The following is a 24,242-nucleotide window of genomic DNA, read 5'->3' as shown; positions in this document are numbered from 1 at the left end:
AACGCCGCTACCGCGTTTTGCCGCGTTTTCGTTTATATGCGTTTTTAAAGGTGACCTTTTTTTTTACATTAAAAATCTCAAAAATGATTGCAAATGATGAAAAAACATTAGAAAAATATTTTAAACAATTGCAATTGCAAGTGGACAATCCACAACTTGTGGCAAGTGACATGGCAGGTGGCAAGTGACGTGGCAAGTGGACAATCCACAACTTGTGGCAAGTGACATGGCAGGTGGCAAGTGGACAATCCACAACTTGTGGCAAGTGATGTGGCAGGTGAAGTGGCAAGTGACGTGGAAAGTGGACAATCCACAACTTGTGGCAGGTGACGTGGCAAGTGACCTGGCAGGTGACGCGGCAAGTGACCTGGCAGGTGACGTGGCAAGTGGAAAATCCGCAACTTGTGGCAGGTGACGTGGCAAGTGATGTGGCAAGTGGACAATCCACTTGTGGCAGGGGACGTGGCAAGTGACGTGGCAAGTGGACAATCCACTTGTGGCAGGGGACGTGGCAAGTGGACAATCCACAACTTGTGTCAGGTAACGTGGCATGTGACGTGGCAAGTGGACAATCCACAACTTGTGGCAGGTGATGTGGCAAGTTATGTGGCAAGTGGACAATCCACTTGTGGCAGGTGACGTGGCAGGGGACGGGGCAAGTGACGTGGCAAGTGGATAATCCACAACTTGTGGCAGGTGACGTGGAAAGTGATGTGGCAAGTGGACAATCCACAACTTGTGGCTGGTGACGTGGCAAGTGGACAATCCACAACTTGTGGCAGGTGACGTGGAAAGTGATGTGGCAAGTGGACAATCCACAACTTGTGGCAGGTGATGTGGCTGGTGACGTGGCAAGTGGACAATCCACAACTTGTGGCAGATGGCATGGCAGGTGACGTGGAAAGTGGACAATCCACATCTTGTGGCAAGTGACGTGGCAAGTGGACAATCCACAACTTGTGGCAGGTGATGTGGCAGGTGACGTGGCAGGTAATGTGGCAAGTGACGTGGCAGGTGATGTGACAAGTGGACAATCCACATCTTGTGGCAAGTGACGTGGCAAGTGGACAATCCAAAACTTGTGGCAGGTGACGTGGCAGGTGATGTGGCAAGTGGACAATCCACAACTTGTGGCAAGTGACGTGGCAGGTGGCAAGTGATGTGGCAAGTGGAAAATCCACAACTTGTGACAGGTGACGTGGCAAGTGACATGGCAAGTGACGTGGCAGGTGATGTGGCAAGTCACGTGGCAAGTGGAAATCCACAACTTGTGGCAGGTGATGTGGCTGGTGACGTGGCAAGTGGACAATCCACAACTTGTGGCAGGTGGCATGGCAGGTGACATGGAAAGTGGACAATCCACATCTCGTGGCAAGTGACGTGGCAAGTGGACAATCCACAACTTGTGGCAGGTGACGTGGCAAGTGGACAATCCCCAACTTGTGGCAAGTGACGTGGCAAGTCACGTGGCAAGTGGACAATCCAAAACTTGTGGCAGGTGATGTGGAAAGTGACGTGGCAGGTGATGTGGCAAGTCACGTGGCAAGTGGACAATCCACAACTTGTGGCAGGTGCCGTGGCAAGTGACACGCTAAATACAAGTACACTGCAGCTCTCACAGCTGCTGCTACTCACTCTGGTCTCACAAAATTGCTGAAATAGTTAATAATACTGTTTTTTGAGCTGGGGAGGGTCTATGATGTTATCTTAACTAAAGGCTTCTAGACGCAAACGCGGTAAAACGCCACTAAATCGCGGTAAAAATCACGGCAAAACGCGCGTTTCTAAACGCCGGTTTCAGCTTTTAAAAACATGTGTCCAGCAGAGTTTGCATCTGCGTCTCGTGTGCATGAAGCCTAACTGTATAAGTGATTTAAAGGCTAAGTTCTCTTATTGTGTAGAAGTGACTATGCAGACAAGGAGCCCCCAAAGGTTTACGTGTTACTAAACCCACAACAGTAAAATCTGTCTGTATATGCAGAATAGCATGCTTGTTATACTCACTGTGTAACTTAAGGGGTTAATCTTCTGCATTATGTAAAAAAGGCTCTTATGCATAGATCCTCCCCTCCTGTCTATCCTGGGAAGGCCAGCTAACACAGGCAGAGTAGCTGACCTGCACATGCTCAGTTGTGTCTTTTATGCTGGAGAGAACATTTCCTTGTTCTCAGAGCTAGCCAGGTCACGTGATAGGAACATCACACATGTGGGCGTGTTTACAGGCTGCAGTGGAAATCTCCTACCTGAACTCTCAGCACTGGACAAACTCTTCAGGTTATCATTTGACCGTGTATACAGATCAGCCAAAAAGGTATAGTGGCAGTGATTTTAGTGGTAGTGTTTTAATGTAAAAAGAAGGTTTATAAGCTGTGGGCACTGTGGGTGGGCAGACAAACTATTTTCATAGTACTGGGTTTAGTAACACTTTAAGAAAAATAAATAATAATGATGTCAGCACTGCTACAACAGGGGCAGAGAGAACGCATTGCACATGAGCAGCTTTTGAACCAGGGAAAGCACCTGCTCCTCTGACATAACCAAGTATGCAACAAGGCAGGCGAATAACTATATAGGAGTTTTTCCAGACAGGCTGCATGGTGGGATGCTGCAAAAGGCTTACAGGTATGGCCTTTACAGGAGCCCCAGTATTTTTACTAATTATGTTACAAAGGTTGATTAGGATTTAAAAAATTTTGTGATTTATTTATTTATTTATTTATTTATTTTGCTAATGCTATAACATTTCTTCATTTTTCTTGCATTAGTTTCTAAAAATGCCAGAACGAACAGAAGAGTGTCAGTATCCAGGAGCTGTTGTACATATTTCTGATCGGCAGTACTATATCAGAGCTATCATCACAAGGGAGGCACAAGAAACTCTAGAAAGGTATATATAACCATGAATGACACTTTGGGGTTGATTTACTAAAACTTGAAAGTGCAAAATCTGATGCAGCTGTGCATGTTAGCCAATCAGCTTCTAACTTCAGCTTCTTGAATTAGGCTTTCATAATCAAACCTGAAAGCTGATTGGTTTCTATGCAGAGCTGCACCAGATTGTGCACCTTCCAGTTTTAGTAAATCAACCTCTTTGTCTTATTTTTACACCATTTCTAGCCCCTACCTTATAGTTTACTTATCGTGCTTCGAAAGTCCCTTCTTGTCTTCCATCCCCTTCGTTGTACCTTGTTATCAGAACGCTAGTTCCCTGTCTCCCATTTTTTCAGCATTTTTTAATCCTCTCTTGTCCTCCTTGTTTTGCACTGCTTTTTGCTTTTAAAAGAGAACTCCAGGCAGATATTCCAAATAAAATGTTTTGTTTTAGTTTTGGCTAGCGTATGGAAGCTTTTGTTTTTACTGTTGTCTGTGTGCGGAACTTAACTGCATATGAATGACCCCCACCCTACTTCTGCACTAAAAATGGCATTTGTGCCACCAGTCTCCTCATCTATTTGGGAGCTGTGACCATCTGCACACTTGCGTTTGTTTCCGTGCATGCGCACAAGTGCGCCAGATTCCACTGGATGGTCACTAGAACGCCCCATGGCATTTGCTCATGTGTGCAGAGATGTGATGACTATGTAAGAAATGGGAAGCAGTCATGACCAGGACAGAAATGCATAGGCAGCACTTAAAACATCAGAAGTTTTAATCCTCCCCCGCTATATTAAAAATGTGTTTTTCTCAGTGTCCTTGTTGGAGAGATTTTCCATCACATCCCGCCCTGCCCCCCAAAAGAAACACAGAAGACAGTACAAACCTAAGGAACCCAAAAGCTTATCCACTCCATCTAAAACATAAAATAAAAGGTTTTTGCTGGGGTTGGGATGTAAGACATGTGTTGAACTCTGTTCCTGTCTAAATGCTCTTGCTTCTAAACCTAAGCCCTTGTACACACGGTCGGACATTCCGACCACAAAATCCATCAGATTTTGTCCGAAACTGGTGTTGCATACACACGGTCGGACAATGTTGTCGGAAAATCCGATCGTTCGGAACGTGATGATGTTTGTTCGTTACAACGGGACTACGTTCAGGCTAGTAGCCAATAGCTTTGGTCTCATAATTTGATCTGAGCATGCGTGGCACTTTGTCCGATTGAAACTCTCTACAAATGATCGGACAAAGTCTGATCGGATCATGTTGTCGGAAAATTTTATATCCAGCTCTCAAACTTTGTTGGTCGGACATTCCGACGGAAAAAGTCAGATGTAGCCCACACACGGTCGGATTATCCATTTTCCGTCGGAATGTCCAACCGCATGGACGGGGGCTAAGACTACTTTCACACTGGCAACGCTGGCCTTTAGCGTTAAAACGCCTTTTTTACACCAAAACAAGGGTAAAAACTCCTGTTTTGCAGCACTTTCAAATCGCTTTTCAGGCGCTGCCTATTCATTGCAATGGGCAGGGTGTTTTGTAAGCACTAAATGCAGCACTCCCAAACCGCTGCTGCTTGCAGGACCTTTCGTAACGCCCCGTAAGCGCACTGTCCCAGTATGAAAAGACACACTGGCTGAATTTTGAATTTTGATCAGTGTGTGGCCATCCCCGACAGACATCGATCTTTTATTGATCAACAGCTGTAAGCAATCAGCTGCTAATCAATGTATTCTGGCAGCGTTGGGTCCTACTGTCAGAATACAGTGTCCTGGCAAGGAGAGTCCTCCATCCCCCTTGTTTGTGTAGAAGGTGGAACTAGTTAATTTAAAAAAAAAATATATTCTTTTTTTATTTTTTTTCTCCTTTTTTGTTATGCTCACTGGCCTATGGCCAGCTTAAATCTCGGTATGTGTTTTCTTTTTCAGAAATTCAAACAGTAATGTAGATTAGCAGCTGTAGCATTCCAATATTACACATGTTTATTTAATCCAGTATCCCCTGAAAACAGTATCTCAGAATCCAGAAAATTGTGAATTGAAGACAAATATCATATTTGTAGATCTTTTTACCAACCTTTGTCAAATATAACCAATAACAATAACTATGCTGCAATAATATGACTACCACCAACTGAAGTCAGATCTTTGGAGGCACTTGAGTATGGCTGATTAGAGAGATCTGAGACTAAAAAAAAGTAATTTCCAAAACTTATGTGTCTTTTGGTTTATCGTTTTTTAGAGAAGATGAGCATTTTACATTAGCCCATATCAAGAACAAGATTGTGATCTTGAAAAAATTCACACTCTCCTTTGCTGCAGAAGAAGATCTGGTGAGTATATGGTCACTGCTATGTGCAGCTCAATACAAATATATGCTTAAAAAATAACCTTAGCATTTCCATATTTTGTAGTGCAACAGCCTGGAATTAATATTGATTAAGTTGGGGTTTTATACCCCTGATCCACACAAAGTAGTCCATAATGTGTTTTACAAAATAAATAAAAAAAGGATTTGAAAAATACTTTGTTGCATTATTATTCACCCTTTTTGCTGTCTTTCTTTTAAATAAGCTCTTGTACAACAACAGTCGCATAATTATTTGAATAGTGTTAAACAATGTTTTTTTTTATTGTCATATCTAACAATAAAGAATACCTGCTTCTGAAGTCCCAAAGCTTGTTAGACAAAATATCTGTACCAAAAACATTATGAAGATTAAAGTGTTACTAAATCCAGGACCCTGCATTCACTATCTGGTCTCCAGCAGTACACACAACATGGAAATGCAATTATTTTAGTAAATATAAACTAAGTACCTTTTCTCATCAGCAGTATATAGCAATCTTGTGACTGGTTAACCTCTTGACCACCGCCCTGGGCAGATGTACTGCGACAGGGCTGCCGCTCTGTGCTAGATCACGTACTAGACCTGGCACTTCCGGGTCTGGGGCGGGTGGGCACGCAGGCGTGCTGCCAGCAACCCACTCTTGCAGTGATTGGACATAGCAGGAGCCAATAAGTGGGTCCGCCGGACACGATGTCTGCCGGGTCTTTCCAACCATTCGGGAGACAGAACGGCTGTCTGCCTATGTAAACAAGGCAGATCACCGTTTGTGACAAAGGAAGGCAGTGATCTCTGCCTTCCCACACTACAAGCACCCCCACACAGTTAGCAAGCACTCCCTAGGGACACATTTAACCCTTTGATCGCCCCTGATGTTAACACCTTTCTTGCCAATGTCAGTAGTACAGTGACAGTGCATATTTTTTTAGCACTGATCACTGTATTAGTGTCCCTGGTCTCCAAAAAGTGTCAGGTAACCAATTTGTCCGCTGCAATATCACAGTCCCACTATAAGTTGCTGATCACACCATTAGTAGTAATAAATAAATACAAATATCCCACAGTTTGTAGACGCTTTAACCAATCAATATACACTTTTTGGGATTTTTTTTTACCAAAACTATGTAGCAGAATACACTTTTTTTTTTTTTTTTACATTTGCTTTGGGGGGTATGTTTTATAGCAGAATTTTTTTTTTTAAATGGTTGGTCCTTTTTTTTGTTTATATCGCAAAAAATAAAAACCGCAGAGGTGATCAAATACCACCAAAAGAACGCTCTATTTGTGGGAAGAAAAGGACATTCATTTTATTTGGGTACAGTGTTGCAGGTTCACGCAATTGTCAGTTAAAGTAACGCAGTGCTGCATCGCAAAAAATGGCCTGGTCATGAAGGAATGTAATCCTTCTGGAGCTGAAGTGGTTAAATCTTGTAGGAGGAGTTCATTCTACTCCAACTGTCCTATGAGGCTGCATGACCCCTGACCCTCTGTCTGGACAGTGCTGATTGGCCCTGTAGAGATCACATGCACCCTCCCAAGAAAATAAAACTTTGTAGCAATACACACCAAACTGAGCATGTGCAGATTGCCCCCAAGGCTCTGTTTTATCAGTAAATGGATTGCAGATAGTGTGTGGGGGGGGGGGGGGTGTCATAGAAAACAGGATCAAACAGCCTTTTTTCTGGTCTTGCCCATCTTGGCTGATGAGTGGGCCATCGTGTCCCTGATGTTTCCAGACTTTAACTTAGTTTTTGAGCCCCCGAGGACCATGGCAGCGGGTATCAGCGGGTGTTGTCCTGGGAACCTAAGCGGCGCTGTGTCCCCTAGTGTGGTTCTCCCTTGTGATCTGGTTAGAGTCTGTGCATGAGCCTCCTTAAACAGCTTTTTTTTTTACACAATGCGGAGGATTAACCCCTTAGGTTCTACAGTGAGTATAACAAGCATGTTTTACTTCATTTAAAGACTGATTTTACTGTTGTGGATTTTGTAACACTTTAAGGCTAGCCATACATATTAGGCTAAACCTAATAGATTCCTCCATTCACATCAAACATGGATGGAGAAATCTTCCCTGCTAGCATGATCCCCTCCCTTCGGAGACTGAGCCGCAGGGCAGTATTCCAACATAGGGACCCCAATCACACCTCCAAGATGACCTCTGCCTTGCTAAAAAAAGCTGAGAGTAAAGGTGATGGACTGGCCAAGCATGTCTACAGGCCTAAACCCTATTAAGCATCTGTGGGACATCCTCAAATGGAAAGTGGAGGAGTGCAAGGTCTCTAACCTTCACCAGCTCCATGATGTTGTCATGGAAGAGGACTCCAGTGGCAACCTGTGAACTCCATTCCCAAGAGAAGGTTAAGGCAGTGCTGTAAAATAATGGTGGCCACACAAAATATTGACACTTTGGGCCCAATTTGGACATTTTCACTTAGGGGTGTACTCGCTTTTGTTGTCAGTGGTTTAGACATTAATGGCTGTGTGTTGAGTTATTTTGAGGGGGCAGCAAATTTACACTGTTATACAAGCTGTACACTCACTACTTTACATTGTGGTAAAGTGTAATTTCTTCTGTGTTGTTGCATGAAAAGATATAATAAAATATTTACAAAAATGTGAGGGGTGTACTCACTCTTGTGAGATACTGTATAATTCTCTCTAAGCCAATCGGCTTCTAACTTCAGCCTTTTCAATCAAGTTTTGATCAATCCCATTGTATTACTGACAGTTGCCCTCTTTAAAAGGATTTTTGCATGATTTTACAGCCTTCTATATGCACCTACTTTTTCTAAAAAAATGTACTTGAATACATACAACACATGAAGACGTTTTTACTGTCCAGTGGTGTAGCCTGCAGGGAGGCTGATGTTCCTGCTATACCACACATGTGCTAGCACTTTACCATAGAGAATTGTGGCCTGCCTGTGCAGATCAAGGATACTGATTGCCATTGTGATCACTATTACCCTATGCTGTTTAAATTACATATTTATATTCATTTTACAACCACTTAGTAATGTGTGTGTAAATATATCAATAAAACAGACCCATACAAATACTGGTCACCATTCTCCTGCATCTTGAACATTCACACACACTTTGCTAAATAATTAATATGCACCTCTTATTTTTGCATATTGTGACAATCACATGTTACAGCTATATACACTCTCCCCCGCAGATATGTAACAAATGCATAGCGTCCCCTGAGTATATACACACACACACACACACACACACACACACACACACACACACACACACACACACACACACACACACGTAAAACCACACACGTAATGACCCTTGCCCATACATACACTGGAGAGCAAAATTAGAGAACAATTTACGAACACTTGATTTTTTCAAAAATAATGTAATCTTCATTGCTCAACGTTTGATGGCATTTTTTTTGTAGCCATACCATGCTAATAGAACAGTGTTTTAAAAAAAAAAAAAAAAAAAAAAAAAAAAAAGCCAAGGCACTTTAACAAAAAAAAATAATTTAGTAGAAAGCTCAATGATCAAAATTAGAGAACAGCAATGATTGTAGCACACAGAAAGATTGCAACTAAAATTTCTGAAGGTTACAAATATCAACAGTTAGTAGGAAGTGGGGGGGGGGGGCTTGCTTTGAATGACTTCAGCACATCTGCTGTCACAGGACATCACTAGTGTCTCACATTGCACTGGTGTGATTTTGTTCCACTCTTTTCTTTTTTTTTTTTTTGTTCCACTCTCTTCCACAGTTCGGTGACTGTTGTGGCTTTCTTGGCCATAACCTTTTCGCCAAGGATTTTCCAGACGTTTTACTTAGGGGGGCAGTATTTCAACATAGGGACCCCAAACACACCTCCAAGATGACCTCTGCCTTGATAAAAAAGCTGAGAGTAAAGGTGATGGACTGGCCAAGCAAGTCTACAGGCCTAAACCCTATTGATCATCTGTGGGTCTTCCTCAAATGGAAAGTGGAGGAGCGAAAGGTCTCTAACCTTCACCAGCTCCATGATGTTGTCATGGAGGAGGACTCCAGTGGCAACCTGTGAAGCTCTGGTGAACTCTATGCCCAAGAGAGGGTTAAGGCAGTGCTGGAAAATAATGGTGGCCACACAAAATATTGACACTTTGGGCCCAATTTGGACATTTTCACTTAGGGGTTTCCTCACTTTTGTTGCCAGCGGTTTAGACATTAATGGCTGTGTGTTGTTATTTTGAAGGGACAGCAAATTTACACTGTTTATCAGAACTCTGTTTACACTGTTTATCAGGACTCTGGGCTGGCCATTTCAATATTTCAATGTTTTCAGATTTAAGGAACTGCTTTACCCATTTTGCTGTGTAACGGGAGGCATTGTCATGCATGAAAATTGATGGCTGATTGGGTGATGAATGCAGGGAAGGAATTGCATGTTGTCGAAGAAGGTTCTGATAAACCTTTACATTCACTCTGCCATGTAGCTGTATAATGCCGCGTACACACGACTAGACTTTTCGAGGGACTAAGTCTGACAGACTTTCGACGGAGTTCTGACGGACTTTCCGAATGAACGAACTTGGCCACACACAATCACACCAAAGTCAGACGGATTCGAACGTGATGACGTATGACTGGACTAGAATAAGGAAGTTCATAGCCAGTAGCACGAGCGGATTTCTCAGTAGGAACTGGGTCCGGCAGAGTTCTGTCGGAAAAATTTGAAACATGTTCCATTTCTAAAGTCTGTCAGACTTTTGCAAATCAAAAGTCCGCTGCAGCCCACACACGTTTGAATAGTCTGCCGGAATCATTCCGTCAGACTTTTGATGTTGAAAAGTCTGGTCGTGTGTACGGGGCATAAGAGTCCCAACTCCTGCTGCAGAAAACATCCCCCAAACCATGACACCTCCCCCCTACACCTTTCAAGGACTTTTTTACACACTTTGGGTTCAGTCTTTCCTCAGTTTGGCGATTGAACATAATTTTTACCATCAGACCCAAATAAATTCAACTTGTTTTCATCACTAAAGTGAACTTTGGACCAGTTCTCTGTCCACACAACATGCTCCCCAGCAAAGGTTAATCTAGCCTTTTTATTCTTTCTGCTAATGAGAGGTTTGGTCACTGCAGAGTAGGCTTTCAGTCCAAATTCTCTTAAATGACGAGACACTGTCTGACGAGACAGATCCTTACTCTATTCACCACTGAACTGGCGAGCAGTCGCAGCTGCAGCGTTTAAACTATTGCCCATTGAGATTACCTGCATTATCCTTTGGCTCTCTTGCATTTGTCTTTCGTGATGACCAGCCTTCTTGGGGGACTTAAATGAAATTGTGACCTTGCAATATTCTATAAATCACAGATTTGGAAGGACAAACTTCTCTTGCTTTGGTTCAGTCATCCTTTCGGCCTTCATCTGGACAACTTACTGCCGGAGGGTTTCAGTCACTTTAGAACGGCTCACCATCTTGCAAAGTCAGTGAAAACTGGAAAGTTAAGCTGCCAGTTAAATGGGGTTTGTCAGATAATAAAATAAATTAGCACAAGGTACCAGATTAACACTGAAGCCCCATACACACTATCAGTATTTCTGCTGAGTTTTTCCTTCAGATTTACCAAAACCATATAATATGAGGTCAAACCTTAGGAGTTTCAATTTGTATGCAATCAGGCAGGCCCTTGCACTACATAGTTTTGGTAAATCTGGAGAAAAAACTCAGCAGAAAAACTGATAGTGTGAATGGGGCTTTACTGGGAGGTATCTGAAAGTGTTCTAATTTTGATTAATGTTCTTTTTCAAATTTCATTGAAGTTTTTTATAGTTGTGCTTCAAAATATATGTAACTCATGAAATATGTTTAACAAAATTGCTCTTTTACACCTGTTTACGTAATTTCAAATGGGGCTAAGCAGCGACCTTGAAATTTAGGAAATTGTAGTTTGCTCTCTAATTTTGATCTCCAGTGTACATGTATATGATGCATAGTGCCCCATGTATGTGAAAACTCTTATCACTGATGTATAGTGGCCCCTATGTTTCCCTATGTGCCCACACACATAACTGATGCTTAGTGTGCCCTGTGTGCATACACATAAAACTTTTTGTATTTTTTGCATACACTTTAAAATAGCACCACCATATACACAAGTACAACTGTGCACTGCCATTCATGTCAGAGGAAGGCTGTACAATGCATCCATGCTGCATGGGCAGAGAAAATACACTGGCAATTATGTTGAATGGGCTCAGCCGCCCATTTGCAAGAGCCCATACGCTCTCACAACAAGACACACAAAAACAAATACATAGGCACTTGCTATGTTGCTCCCATGTTGACCATTTTTCTTCAAGACATCACCTAGTGGGGGCTAATGAAATTGCAAATTGAGACTTTAATGACCAGGCCACCAGACAGCATTTTTTTTGGTCGCCATGGCAATCAAGATTTGTCTTGCCTTGATCCAGAAATTGAAAATGGAAAAAAGTTAATTTAAATGTAAAACCACACTAATCATGTTGTGTGAACTGGACTTGTTCTTTAAAACAAAACAAAATGGTTCGTTCCCGGGTTTCGGCACCAAAAACCCCCCAAAAAAATAAAACAAAACAAAAAATGGTGTCAGTACTGAACACATTTTTAAGCTTTATAGGTTTCTTAGGGTGCTAATTGTTAGCATTTTAAAAGGTTTACAGCTGGTATGCACATGCCTGTCTGAACACACATGTATAGGTGGTCCACTTTGATCTTTGTATTGCAATGTTTCTTAATGGTGCAGTTTGTGAATCCAGTCTTGCAGATGTAAAAATAAATGATTGTAGTATCAGGCAGAAGGGAGGCAGTAATGGCTTATGTATATTAGTGTAAGGCCATATGCACACTATGCCTTTTGCCTATGCTCAGCCAATCCCAGAATGTTTGTGCAGGTGGAAGGCATAGGTACATCATCCAGCCCCGCTGCCAGCCATCTGTAAAAGTCGGAGAGGCTGAATGATGTTGTGGCTGGATGGTGTCCTGAGTGGTATCAACATTTAAGGCAATATGCGTCAAAGTAAAAATGACCAGAACCCAAGAAATCTGCCTTCTGGGCATGCATCCCTGGGTGCATACAGCCCTAAACGTTAGTACTACCCAATACACCATCCAACTGCAGCAGCTTTCAGCCTCTAATAGACTTTTACAGGGTGCAGGCAGTGGGGCTGGATGGTGCACTTGTGCTTATGCACATGAAATCGCCAGGATATCAGGCACAGAGGCTAAACGCCCAGTGTGCATGAGGCCTAAAAGTATTCTTAAATGTATGATAGGACAGCAATGTGGATATTAAAGTATATATATTCACTTACAAGATTTTCAATACTTTCAGAGATGTTGTGAATTTTATCTGACCATTGAACATTTTTGTATACTGGCCATGGAAATAAACACAGTGGACTTATTGAACTGGTAAGTGACATTTAATTTGCTGTCATACAGTGGCATGGATGAATTATCAGCTGGTGAATTGTTCTTGGTGAACTTGGTGATGTAGGGAGGCTGAGAACTCTTGATGAAGGTGTTAACTCCCCTGAAGAATCTGTTCTTGTTTTAATATGATTCAACCTCAGATTTTCTCTAATCTATATTCACTCCGGAATCATACATTTGATGCATGTTTTTGCATTCATGCTTTAGATGAATTTATAGATCTGCTGAGAAGTTCTTCATAGAGTTGACCTCATTAAAGAAACGTGAATCGGAGGACACTACTTCTGTCAGTGTGAACAGATCATTATTGATGGGTATTACTTTTAACTGTAAACTACATTTATTTACTTTTAAAGTGGGTTTGTATGAACAAGATGTATGGTCACAAGCAAGCCTTATCTACATTTATCATTGGACTGTGTATATACTGCTGTGTTATATCACACACAGAGCCACAATGATCCTATAATCGATTCGGCACACACTAATGCTAGACTTACATATGGTAATTTTCTTTTAGCTTCCATCCGCCAGATTTTGATTACAAAAACAATCTTGCTTTGATCTGTTCAATTGTTTTTCCGGTCAGAAGCTTATTTAGGGCTTGTTTACATGTGTGTTGATTTTGAAGAACAAAGCAATGCGCCTATAGCATCTATGATGTTATATTGTGCATTGAAAAAGCTTCAAGAATGCTTGATAAATGCCCATGGAGCCATTGCTTTTCTAGTGGGAAGTGATGTAGAGAAAATGATTTACTTTAAAGCATGGTTAGGTTGTGGTGTGATAGGAGACTTTTTTGGGGGAATTATTTGCAAGATAGATTTGTATACTTTGATCTGTTTGCGACTTGGCAGTTCCTGCTCAGCTTTGATGAAAAACAAAGCTCTGCCAATAGCAATAATGCTCAGTGCCTCTGCTCCTACCTGGCACTTACAGTATTGCTGGGTGGAGCTGCTCTGTCCTAGTTCTCTATTTATTTCCCAGTGCATTCTGGGATACAGGAACCTCTACTGCCTCTCCCCCAGTGCCCAGCTAACACTTTATAAATGCTTCACTAAAACGCCATAAATTCTCTAGACGCTGTTAAGGTGTGGTTATAGAGCATTACCAATGTAATAAATTGAGGTTGCTGACAAGCTTCGATGCCTCATGAAAGCCACACGCGGCTTAATTTTTAACATGACACAATGCTACTGCTCCTGTGGGAACAGTACTGTGTGGTGCTATTCTAATATTCATGGCAGGTGTTAAAGGCAGTTATGAGACTTTGGAAATGCTGAATAAATGCCACATACACACAAGGTATTGATTCACATGTGAACGCGCCCTTAAGGTAGGTATATAATTGCTAGAAAATTGTCGCTGTATGACCAGCTTTAGAGGTCTAATTGTGGCACGAATTTAGATATTATAACAGATACTGAAATGTATATATAAAGAATATTTATGCAGTCTTTAAATATAAAAATCTAGATAAGGTAATAATGTTTAAAGCTATGTATTTTGCTATTTCAGTAATGTGGAGCCAGGAGTAATGAAAAAGATCAAGGAACTTTGGCAGTAAGTTGGTCTATTTATGTTCCAATTGCTTAGTGCTATATACTATACAGTGGGACTTCCCAAGAACTTGACGTTTGAAGTAGTTCAAGGGTGCTGAGAACTCATTGAAGTTATGGTTAGATGGGCTAAGGAACCAAAACAGACTAGTGTAGCGGTCAAATACTAGATTTCCGTCTGCCAACAGAATATATTCTCATATTATCCCTAATTCCGATTATTATTAACCACTTTGGCTCTCACACCTCTTTACCCCTAATGGACCAGAGCAATTTTCAAATTTCTGCTATGAGCCTGTTTATTCAACGATAATTTTGTCGTTACTTAAGATAACGTAATACATACCGTAAAACCTTGGATTGCAAGCATAATTAGTTCCGAAAACATGCTTGTATATCAAAGAGAATTTCCCCATAAGAAATAATGGAAACTCGCATGATTCGCTCCACAACCATTTATTCATAAGTCCTTCAGTCTATAGTCCATGTAAAAATATTATAGCAATGTGATAGGTTGTGTAACCATAAAATGTCCATCCACAAATGGCAGCCTCCACAAGGGGATTAGAAGCAAAATCCAGCAGGGGCTACGGAGTATAAAAGAGAAGAGAGGCACCTCTAAGTGTAGCAATATGGTTACATTTATTGAAGGTACAACATTTAGCAACTCACATGATTGAGGATTAAAAGAGGCACATCGAAGTATGCAGGCATCTGGGGTAAACTGTCCACATGAAGCATCCTCTGCACCGCCAGCTCTCACCACCGTCAGTCTGCAATCGGGCCCGGGAAGACTACCTTGAAGCGCGTGTGATACCTGTAAATATACTGTATGTAAAAGGTGTAAAAATAATAATGAACAAAGCAAGCAAAAACAGAAAATGTTTTAACTATTCGTTAATAAAAATAAAAAAATCGCCAGGAAAATTATAATTGAATGAAGGAGAATACGGAGTTAATTAGTGCTGATTAGAGTAAACGAAGGGGTTAAAGAGGAGTTCCACCCAAAAATGGAACTTCCACTTTAAGTGTTGGTGACCCCCTGACATGCCACATTTGGCATGTCATTTTTTGGGGGGGAGCGGGTACCCTGTTTTTACAGGCACCCAGCTCCCACTTCCTCCCCTGGCGCCAGAAGGAAGATCACCTCTCCCCCATGACAGCTTGCGACTGCGCAGTGTGCACCCAGCTGTAAAGCCACAGCCGGGTGCCCCACAGTAAGAATGCCAGCGCCGTGAAGAGGAATGGGGCTTCTTCACCCGCATCGCTAGACCCTGGGACAGGTAAATGTCTGATTATTAAAAGCCAGCAGCTACACTTTTTGTAGCTGCTGACTTTTAAATGAGTGGAACTCTGCTTCAATAAGGGGTTCAACAGAGGGAAAAATGTAATTAGGAAAAATACTTTTTTTTTTTTTTTTTTACTTGTCAGGTTGCTTTAACTCTCTCCATCTGCAGAACGAAGTTCATCCCTTTAAGCTGTAGACACAAAACACAGAAAGTTCCAAATTATACAATGTTCCAATGTAGCTTTCTGTATCCACTGCTGAGCAATGTTTTTGATAAATATTGCCAGACTGCTTTTTTTATTTTTATTGTTTTATAGCTCCTACTGCCTGCCTCCTCTGTGTACTTGGCAATGCAGCTGTGATTAATCATAACTGAATTTCCGGGTACTGGGACAGGAGGGATTCCGGAAGTAGGGTAGAAGGACTGGCCCTAATAAACATGCCCTGTGTACAATGATGATATGTTTTTCGGCGTGTCTAGTACGTTCAGAGTCTGCAAGTGGTTAAATAAGTCATATTAGTTATTATTCAGATCTGCACAAATGAATTATTGTTATGTCACTGTATAATTTACAGTTTAATTTCTAAAAGAAAAAAGTACCTTTTTTTTTTTTTAATTGTTAAAAAGTAGTCTGTTTTAAGATCTTCTCGTAAAAGGAGCTACAGACAAAGGGAAGCATTTCCTTTTTTCTCCTTTCTCTGTGATCACTCACTAGGACTGTATATTGTAACTTTCTGGGATATTCACAGAGGAAAAGGCAGATGTATGAGGCTGTCTATAAACCCAGATAAGGCAATAAATAGCAACAGTAAAGGCACTAGTCTACATCATTGGATTATCCTTGGGCCACCAATTTATTCAGGTGTTGCCCACAGGCAATGGTTAAACAATGACCTTCTAGGGAGCATTTTCAGGGAGAGTACAGTGATCAATTTGAGATGTAGTAAATGCCTGTGTTACACTTATACATTGCTGTATCCATGCACTTAATCTAGGACCACTGAAGTTTAAACTTGAAAAAGTTCCCAGTCTTACAATCGGTTGTAGTTCTCCGATAATATACAATCATACCTTCTATATAGACTGGTAGTGGGTTATTGCAAAATGTGGAAACCCTAGCTTCTTTGGTTCTGAGTTTTGGCATTGAACAACCTATAAGGTTAAGGTCACCTTACACATGGATTTGTGTAGTTAACTACCCAGTGTTTGAGACTATGTTTTCTATGTTCTAGGCTGTATATGACAGAGCTTCAAACAAAGGAGACCATGTCAGACATGAACTCATCAGGTCAGTGTGGATGTTCTGAGCTCTATTCACCTCTGTGCTCTCTCCACTCTTCCTGTATGAGTGCAGACAGGGCCACCATCGGGGGGGGGGGGGGGGGGACAGCCAATACAACTGTAAGGGGCCCAAGCGTCTGGATTGGCCTAACCAGGCCAGGAGAAGGAAGGAGCGAGTAAAGGAGGGCTATGTGCTACACTATAGAAATGATTTTAGCAGCCTCTGCTGTAATTGAGCTCAGGCATCAAGCTCTTTGTGCACCCCTCATGTGTGCTGCCTGTACTGTGATTTGGCTGCAGATCTTTTGTATCACAGCAACATGTAAGCTTTGTGGAAACAAGAGCTGGGACTAGGTAGGACGATATATGCAGGAGTGGGGGGGCTCACGTATATAGAGGAGTGAGGGGGGGCTGATGTGTATATACAGGAGTGACGGGAGGGTGACATATATACAGGTATGGGGGGCTGACATATATACAGGAGTGAGGGGAGGGTGACATAGATACAGGTATGGGGGACTGACATATATACAGGATTGAGGAGAGGGACTGAATGCCTATAGGTGTGAGGAGGGGGGCTGAGTGCGTACAGGAGTGAGGGTTCTGACATATATACAGGATTGAGGAGTGGGGCTGACATATATGCAGGAGTGAGGAGGGGGCTGACATATACAGGAGTGAGGGAAGCTGACATATATACAGAATTGAGGAGGGGGTGTTGAGTGCGTACAGGTGTGAGGAAGGGGGACTGAGTGCGTACAAGAGTGAGGTGGCTGACATGTATACAGGAGTGAGGGGGGCTGACATATATACAGGATTGAGGAGGGGGCGCTGAGTGCATACAGGTATGAGGAGGGAGGCTGAGTGCATACAGGAGTGAGGGGGCTGACATATATGCAGAGGTAAGGGGAGGAGGGCTGAGTGCGTACAGGTGTGAGGGGAGGGCCTGAATGAATTCAGATGTGAGGAGGGGGGCTGACATATATGCAGGTGTGGGGGGGGGGTTGCTAAATGTGTACAGGTGTGAGGGGAGCTGAGTGCAGATTGGGTGAGATGGCCCATGGGCAGGCCTTGGGGAATGTTGGTGATCAGGCTGGAGGGTGAGGGGACTATGTAAGGGGCCCAAAAATTTCTGATGGCTGCTCTGTATGCAGATCTCTATATTTTCACAGCCGATTAATTTATATTACAAAATCGCATTATAGCAATGAATGAAAAATAGTTCTGGACAGCCACACTCCAAAAAAACATTCATTTTGGATTCCGTGTGTTTTCTTGAATAAGGGTGGATTCACACCTATGCATTTTTAGTGCTTTTTGCAGATTTGCACTACAGTCCATTTACCATGGTTTCCTATGGGACACGTTCTGTAATGCAAATCTGCAAAATGCAAAAAGCACTAAAAATGCATAGGTGTGAATCCAGCCTAAAAGGCTTTCTTGGAGTGCGGCTGTCCAGAACTATTTTTCATTCATTGCTATATGCATTACCAGCACCCGTGGCTTCTTTAACTGGGCGGAAAGCCTTGGTACCAAACGATCCTCCTGGAGCGGTGGCATCCCCTTTCCTACGAAATCGCATTATTTTGATGTTTTGCTGAGGTTTCCACATTTACTGCTCAAACAACCAGTAAAACTTAGTCATCTACTGCTGTTGAATTTCAGAAGTTCTACAAGTTCTGTGGCAAAGCTGGCTTGCTCATTGTCATGCCCAATGATATGCCTCCCCCAGCTCTAACACAGCTTCTGGAAGTCGCACAGCCATAATCCCAGACTGCAGTGCTAAATGGAAGCCTGAGCTGTGACAGGTAACTTCCTTTGAGACTTATTTTTTTGTAAAGAAGAATCCCCTACAGAGGACTTTGATTAATGGAGTAGCAGTTTTGTAAATGAGGCTTCCATGCCTACCCACTTATGAAATATGCTCCATTGTAACATGCAAACATGCAGAGAGATGGCCATAGAGATGGTTCATGCACCAAGGTTAAACAACCTGGTCATTATTCTCAGTAGTTGACTATCTGATGCAGATGCTAAGGAGCATCGGAATGCTGGATCAGTGAATTGTGGGCAGGCCAAGCATTTTAAAATAAGGATTGGCATAAAATATTAGAATGTATATAAAATGTTGCACGTTGCAAAACTATGGGGGGGGGGGGGGTTAGGTGTCAGTGGATACAAGACCAGTCACCCTGCACAAGGAGATTGATCAGCACTGACCGTTTATTTTTATTTTATTTTTTTATTGAAAAGCTCCTTTACAAAATGCAAAGGTTCATTTTGGATTATTGCACACATGTGGAAGAAATACACAAATCATGCCAAGATTCAAGTGAGAATACACGGCAAATATTATTTCGATGATATTTGCCTACCCCGGAATTCAGCTTTCACTCTTTTCTGGAGTGCTTTTTGTAATCTGACTTCATTTTTTGCCTTTATTTTAGATATGTCGCTTACTCAGTTACTTATGATTGCAAGTGAAGAAAAGCTCAGTGAGTTGAAGTCCCTTGCTGAACAGTGTCTTCACCTTGACTCGTTTGCCACCCAAGAGATTCCACCACAAACTAGAACGATATGGAGTACAGAAATGAGAAACAACAAGGTAGCATTTTGGGTTCACTTTGTACATTTAAAGTCCAATTAATCCCACAGTTTCAATCAATATAAGATGAATTCCAGGTACATTAAAACAATAGGTGTTGGAGATTATAGTTTTTTTTTTCTAAAGCAACCACACCCTGAGAAGAAAAGGCCGTGTTCTGCCAGTCTGCTACAGAGAAGGACTCTTGCTCTCTGTGTTGAAGCATTGATCTTTTTTTTGCAGAGGCTCAATACATCCCCTCTGATTGGAAAGCTCAGGCTTTTACTCAGCTGGGGTTGTTTTTGACCTCTGCAAAAAGATCACTGCTTCAACACAGAGATCAAGGGTGCTTCTCTACAGCATGCTGGCAGAACACATTTTATTTTTTACCCGGGATGTGGCTGATTTTTAGGGAAAACAAACTGTAAGACGTTTATTTTGATGCACCTGAAATGTATTTAGCCAATTTAAAGTGGTTCTAAAGGCAGACGGTTATTTACCTTAATGCATTCTCTGCTTTAAAGTAAAAAAAACCTTCTGCATGCAGGTCTCAGTCTATTTAGATGTACTATTTGATAGGAATGTGTTCATGCTCATTGCAATTGTCATCCATATTGCATACTTGATTTGTTATGCCTCGTGTTACAAAGGATGATATATCATTTATGGCTGCTTGGCCCACTTCCTGGCTTTTATTTTATCTTTTATGAACTCCAATGACACTATCTCTGAATCAGAATTTAAACTTGGCCCTTCCTACCATAAAGACTCCTACTTCTTGCTATACCAGAAGTCACTTCATCCTTCTGATACATTAAAATAACTGCTATATCACTGCATAATTCAGTAGAAAGAGTGAGACCTGCAAACATATGGTAAACCAAGTTTGAAAAAATCTTACCGTTTCAGTCTCTGAGACCCCTAGGAAACCAGTAGATAATTCAATAACATGGCTTTAACCCACAATGGAAATCTGAATTTTAGGTAGACACATTTTATACGTTTTAAAAAAAAAAAAAGAATCCTTTTTACAAAGGCGTTTCTGTCTATTCTGTTTGAAAATGTGAATAACAGTTTATCCAAGAAGAGTTTCAGTATTTGGGGGCTCAGTGTACAGTATATCCAGTTTTACAGAAGTATTTCTTGACTATCAGGAAGCCAATTGTCAGTAATTTTTACTGTCTGGTAATTTTTATTCCCTTAGGTTAAGCATACCAAATACTACCCAACCTGGTGTCAATGGTAGGTAGTATACAAAGGGTTCTGCTATGTATTAAAGTAATTGTCCTCCAGAATCTTTTTATTTTGGGGCATGTCTAAAAGGCATGATACAGGTCTGCTGGGGAGTGATCCTATTTCAAACATTGAGGTGTTTGACTGAATCCCATTTGATCAGAACTTTGTGGTGGCATATTGTATATAAGTGGAGGTACATTTTTAACATAATTTCTCTGTATAATGTTGTGTATGGTTTCAAGTCTGCATTTAATGAGGTGAAGATGTCTTCGTGAGATAATGTTAAATCCATTTTTTTTAAATTCTGTTGGTTGTAGTCTAACAACAGAACATAAGCGCGATTATCTCACAAGATAGTGAAAAGTTTTGATATGGGGATACATTTCTGATGTGTTGTCAAAGGGGAGTGGTTTCTATAAGGTGGTGTAAGTAAGCAATTTGATGATTCTGAGTCCTTTTTTGGACCATTAGTTGTAAACAAGGTTTCTAGGAGCATTTTGGAAATCAAGGTTGCACTATAATTGGAGAAATAGTAGTGATGAATGCCATTGCAATACTGGAGGTATTTATGTATATGGAGGGTATGTGTGTGTATATGTGTGTGTATATATATTTATAATATAAATAATGCAAAACACAACACATGTCCAACACAGAAGTGATGTAACAGATGTCCAGATCTACACGTTTCATCATTAGTGTGCGACATACTCAGGAGCAGGTAGAGCGGAGTCACACCTCTGGTCTTTTATACTATTCATTTGGCGGGCTGCCCGCAACACCCAAATGGCCAGTGCCCGTATTTAGGATATAATGGAGCATATACTGTATTACTGTAATTTAGCACTACTAAGAAATCTTACCAAAATTATTATCTGCCAGTCTACCCATGTGCCTCTTAGAATGTCCCTGTGGACTTCAATATGTGGGTCAGACGACTTGCAAGTTAGGGGGTTCAGTTAGGCGAACATGTCAATAATTTTAAGAAGGGGTATAAAAAGCACAGTCTCTCAAATAATTTTGGGTATCATAATAGGGATCCCAGATATCTATCCATTTGTGGGATAGATAAAACTGAATCATGTTGGGAGAGGTAAGGATATTAGGCTGTATCACAAAATGAAACACGGATTTATGAGCTGAACCCTGACAGTCAAAACATTGATATCGATTTAAATAGTTTTTTTTTATGTAAATAATTAAAAAAGATAAATTATGTAAGTTTAATATTTATATAAAATGCACTGTAAAATGTTTGACAGTCCATGGAGTTTTAGTAATATAATTTATGAATTAAATGTATGTATTCGTTTATAAAGTGCAATCTATGTATTCTATTTAACCACAAGATGGAACCATTGTAATCTGGTAGTTGTAATTGGTTTTATGATGGTGGATATATAAAAGTTCTTTATCTATTAATAATGCTCCATAACATACTATATTTTAGGCATCATCATTATTTTTTTAAATATTTTTAATGATCTGTAGTGGTATTTGAATATTAAATTGCAGTAATATATGCTCCATAATTTCCTAAATCTGGCCGCTGGTAGTTTGGGTGTAGTGGGTGGTCCGCCAAATGAACCGGAGGTGTGATTTGACTCTTCCTGCTTCTAAGAATATTGCACACATCCATTACAGCACTTCCTGGTTCAGTCACTGAATATGCAGCTTTCTACTGTATTGGTTTAAGTGCAGTTGTATTGAGTTTTACATGTAATAAAGCAGTTTACCACTATGGAAGGCCTTTCCTTCTTCTTTTAATATTTCCACAAGTGAGTTAAGCTCTTGGAGAGGACCAGATTAAAGGTGAAGAGGGGGCTATTGGAGTAGTGCTTGTGACACCAATGAGAACACCATCCCAGGGCACAAGAAGATGTTGGGCTTCCTCCCAGATTGGGTCCAAGTGGCAATTTGTCCACAAGCAATTTATGACATTCTTATGTAAACAAGGGGTCAAAATCAGGTTGGTGAGTGCAGGCTATTTTTGATGTTGGCACAGTGAATTGGAGCACAATATATATTTGGCTTTGATATCATATTTTGGGCCTGGTCAGTACCACATCTGGTTATAGTTGTTAAATTACAAAGTTTAAAGATTAGAAGGCACCTGTTCATGGCTAATTGTTGCAAAATGTGGAGACCAATTATAGCATGCTGTCCAGCCCAAATAAACTCCCAGATTCAGTACAGTAGGCAGTATTTGATGAACATAAAGGAATGCTGCCATTTTTTTCCCACCTGAACTCAGAAGTACACATGAAGTTTAAAGTGAATTAAAACCATGTTGTAAGGCTGTCTTTGCCTTAAAACACACAAGGGACATTAGTTTAATACGGTCTAAGCTTGTTTTTAGATAATGTTTAATCCCAAATAGTGAACTTTATGCTTGCACCAAACAAGGGGATTGTGTGGGCTCCATTTTGGTTTTGTTAACTATGGTACGCTTTACTTATCCAGGTTATGGAATATCCAGATAAGTTATTGAATTCAGTTATGAGTAAAACCCCAGTATGTGGAGTAGTGTTCTCTTTTGAGTGGAGAAGTATAAAACAGGTTTTCAGCAAATGTGGTTATTTTAATCTGACAATTTTCAGTGGGCATTTTTTTTTTATTCTGGCAATATATAAAGTAATTTTATAGGTTCCAATGCTAACGTAAATAAGTTGGGGGTAAGGGGCATCCCTGTACCTTGTTTTATTAGTAATGGGTTATAGAGTTGCTCATTAATCAAAAGTTTGTTTCTTATCTTTTGATTGGGGGGATTTTGTCATTTTATTTTTTATATTAGGTTGAGATGAGTATGATCTTTTTGGCTTTGTTTTGATAAACTGATCACTTTTTTTTACATTTAATTAGGGCTGCAACTAACGATTATTTTCATAATCGATTAGTTGGCCGATTATTGTTTCGATTAATCGGTTAATAACTTTAAAAAAAAAAAAAAAAATGGGTCAAATTGATCATTTTCAACCATAGTGACGGGAAAATGTATAAATAATAGACAACTTCTTAGTCAAAGGAATTTTCAGACAGTGTATGTGGTTTTCGTTCAGATATTACATTCATTTTAAAAACAAGTGAAAATTTCAAACAAAATTCTTTCATTCAGCGAATGTACAAAGATTTTTTGTCTGAATATTCTCATCCAAAAATTGATCTGTGTGACCAGCATAAGGCTCGGTACACACCTATGCAGTTTGCTTTTGATCTGTTTCTGCAGTGCTTTTTGCTGTGTGTTTTTCGATTTTTGGGCATGTGAATTTACTGCAATTTCCATTTTTGCATTTTTTTTTTCTGGGCAGATTAAAAAACACTTCTCCATTGAAGTATATTGAACCAATAAAGCACAATTTTGCGTTAAAAGTCCCTGACCCTTTCAGATGTGAACATGTCCCATAGGAAACCATGTAAATGAACTGTATTGCATTTCTGCAAAAGGCACCAATAAACACATAGATGTGAACCAGGTCTAACACGTTTAGTACATAATGGGGTTAAAAAAACAAAACTTAGCCCTTTATAGTAGAAAAAGCAAATAATCACTACTATTAGGGGTTCATTTTTTTTTACTGTAGAACAGTGAAAGTAATATTTACAGTAGCGATTATTTGCTCTTT

At 40.7% G+C, this 24,242-nt stretch overlaps 1 protein-coding gene across 4 annotated transcripts in view; it reads left to right on the top strand.

Annotated features, from left to right (window-relative positions):
- The window catches only part of ACD (ACD shelterin complex subunit and telomerase recruitment factor), a 72,283-nt gene that overhangs the window by 11,039 nt on the left and 37,002 nt on the right, over nt 1–24,242 (top strand). For 3 of the 4 annotated variants that reach the window (XM_077492116.1, XM_077492117.1, XM_077492115.1), the window contains exons 3-8: nt 2,766–2,887; nt 5,122–5,212; nt 12,570–12,649; nt 14,189–14,233; nt 16,751–16,806; nt 19,247–19,404. In XM_077492116.1, coding sequence (XP_077348242.1) covers nt 2,766–2,887; nt 5,122–5,212; nt 12,570–12,649; nt 14,189–14,233; nt 16,751–16,806; nt 19,247–19,404 — 552 coding nt within the window. Of the gene's footprint in view, nt 1–2,765; nt 2,888–5,121; nt 5,213–12,569; nt 12,650–12,877; nt 12,985–14,188; nt 14,234–16,750; nt 16,807–19,246; nt 19,405–24,242 lie in introns of those variants that run through there. The other variant, XM_077492118.1, reaches the window with a different exon arrangement.

The sequence above is a fragment of the Lithobates pipiens genome, unplaced genomic scaffold (assembly GCF_037356315.1).
Source record: "Lithobates pipiens isolate NorthernLeopardFrog02 unplaced genomic scaffold, aLitPip1_a1.2 Scaffold_19, whole genome shotgun sequence".
NCBI lineage: Eukaryota > Metazoa > Chordata > Amphibia > Anura > Ranidae > Lithobates > Lithobates pipiens.
This window is presented reverse-complemented; position numbering and strand designations above follow the sequence as displayed.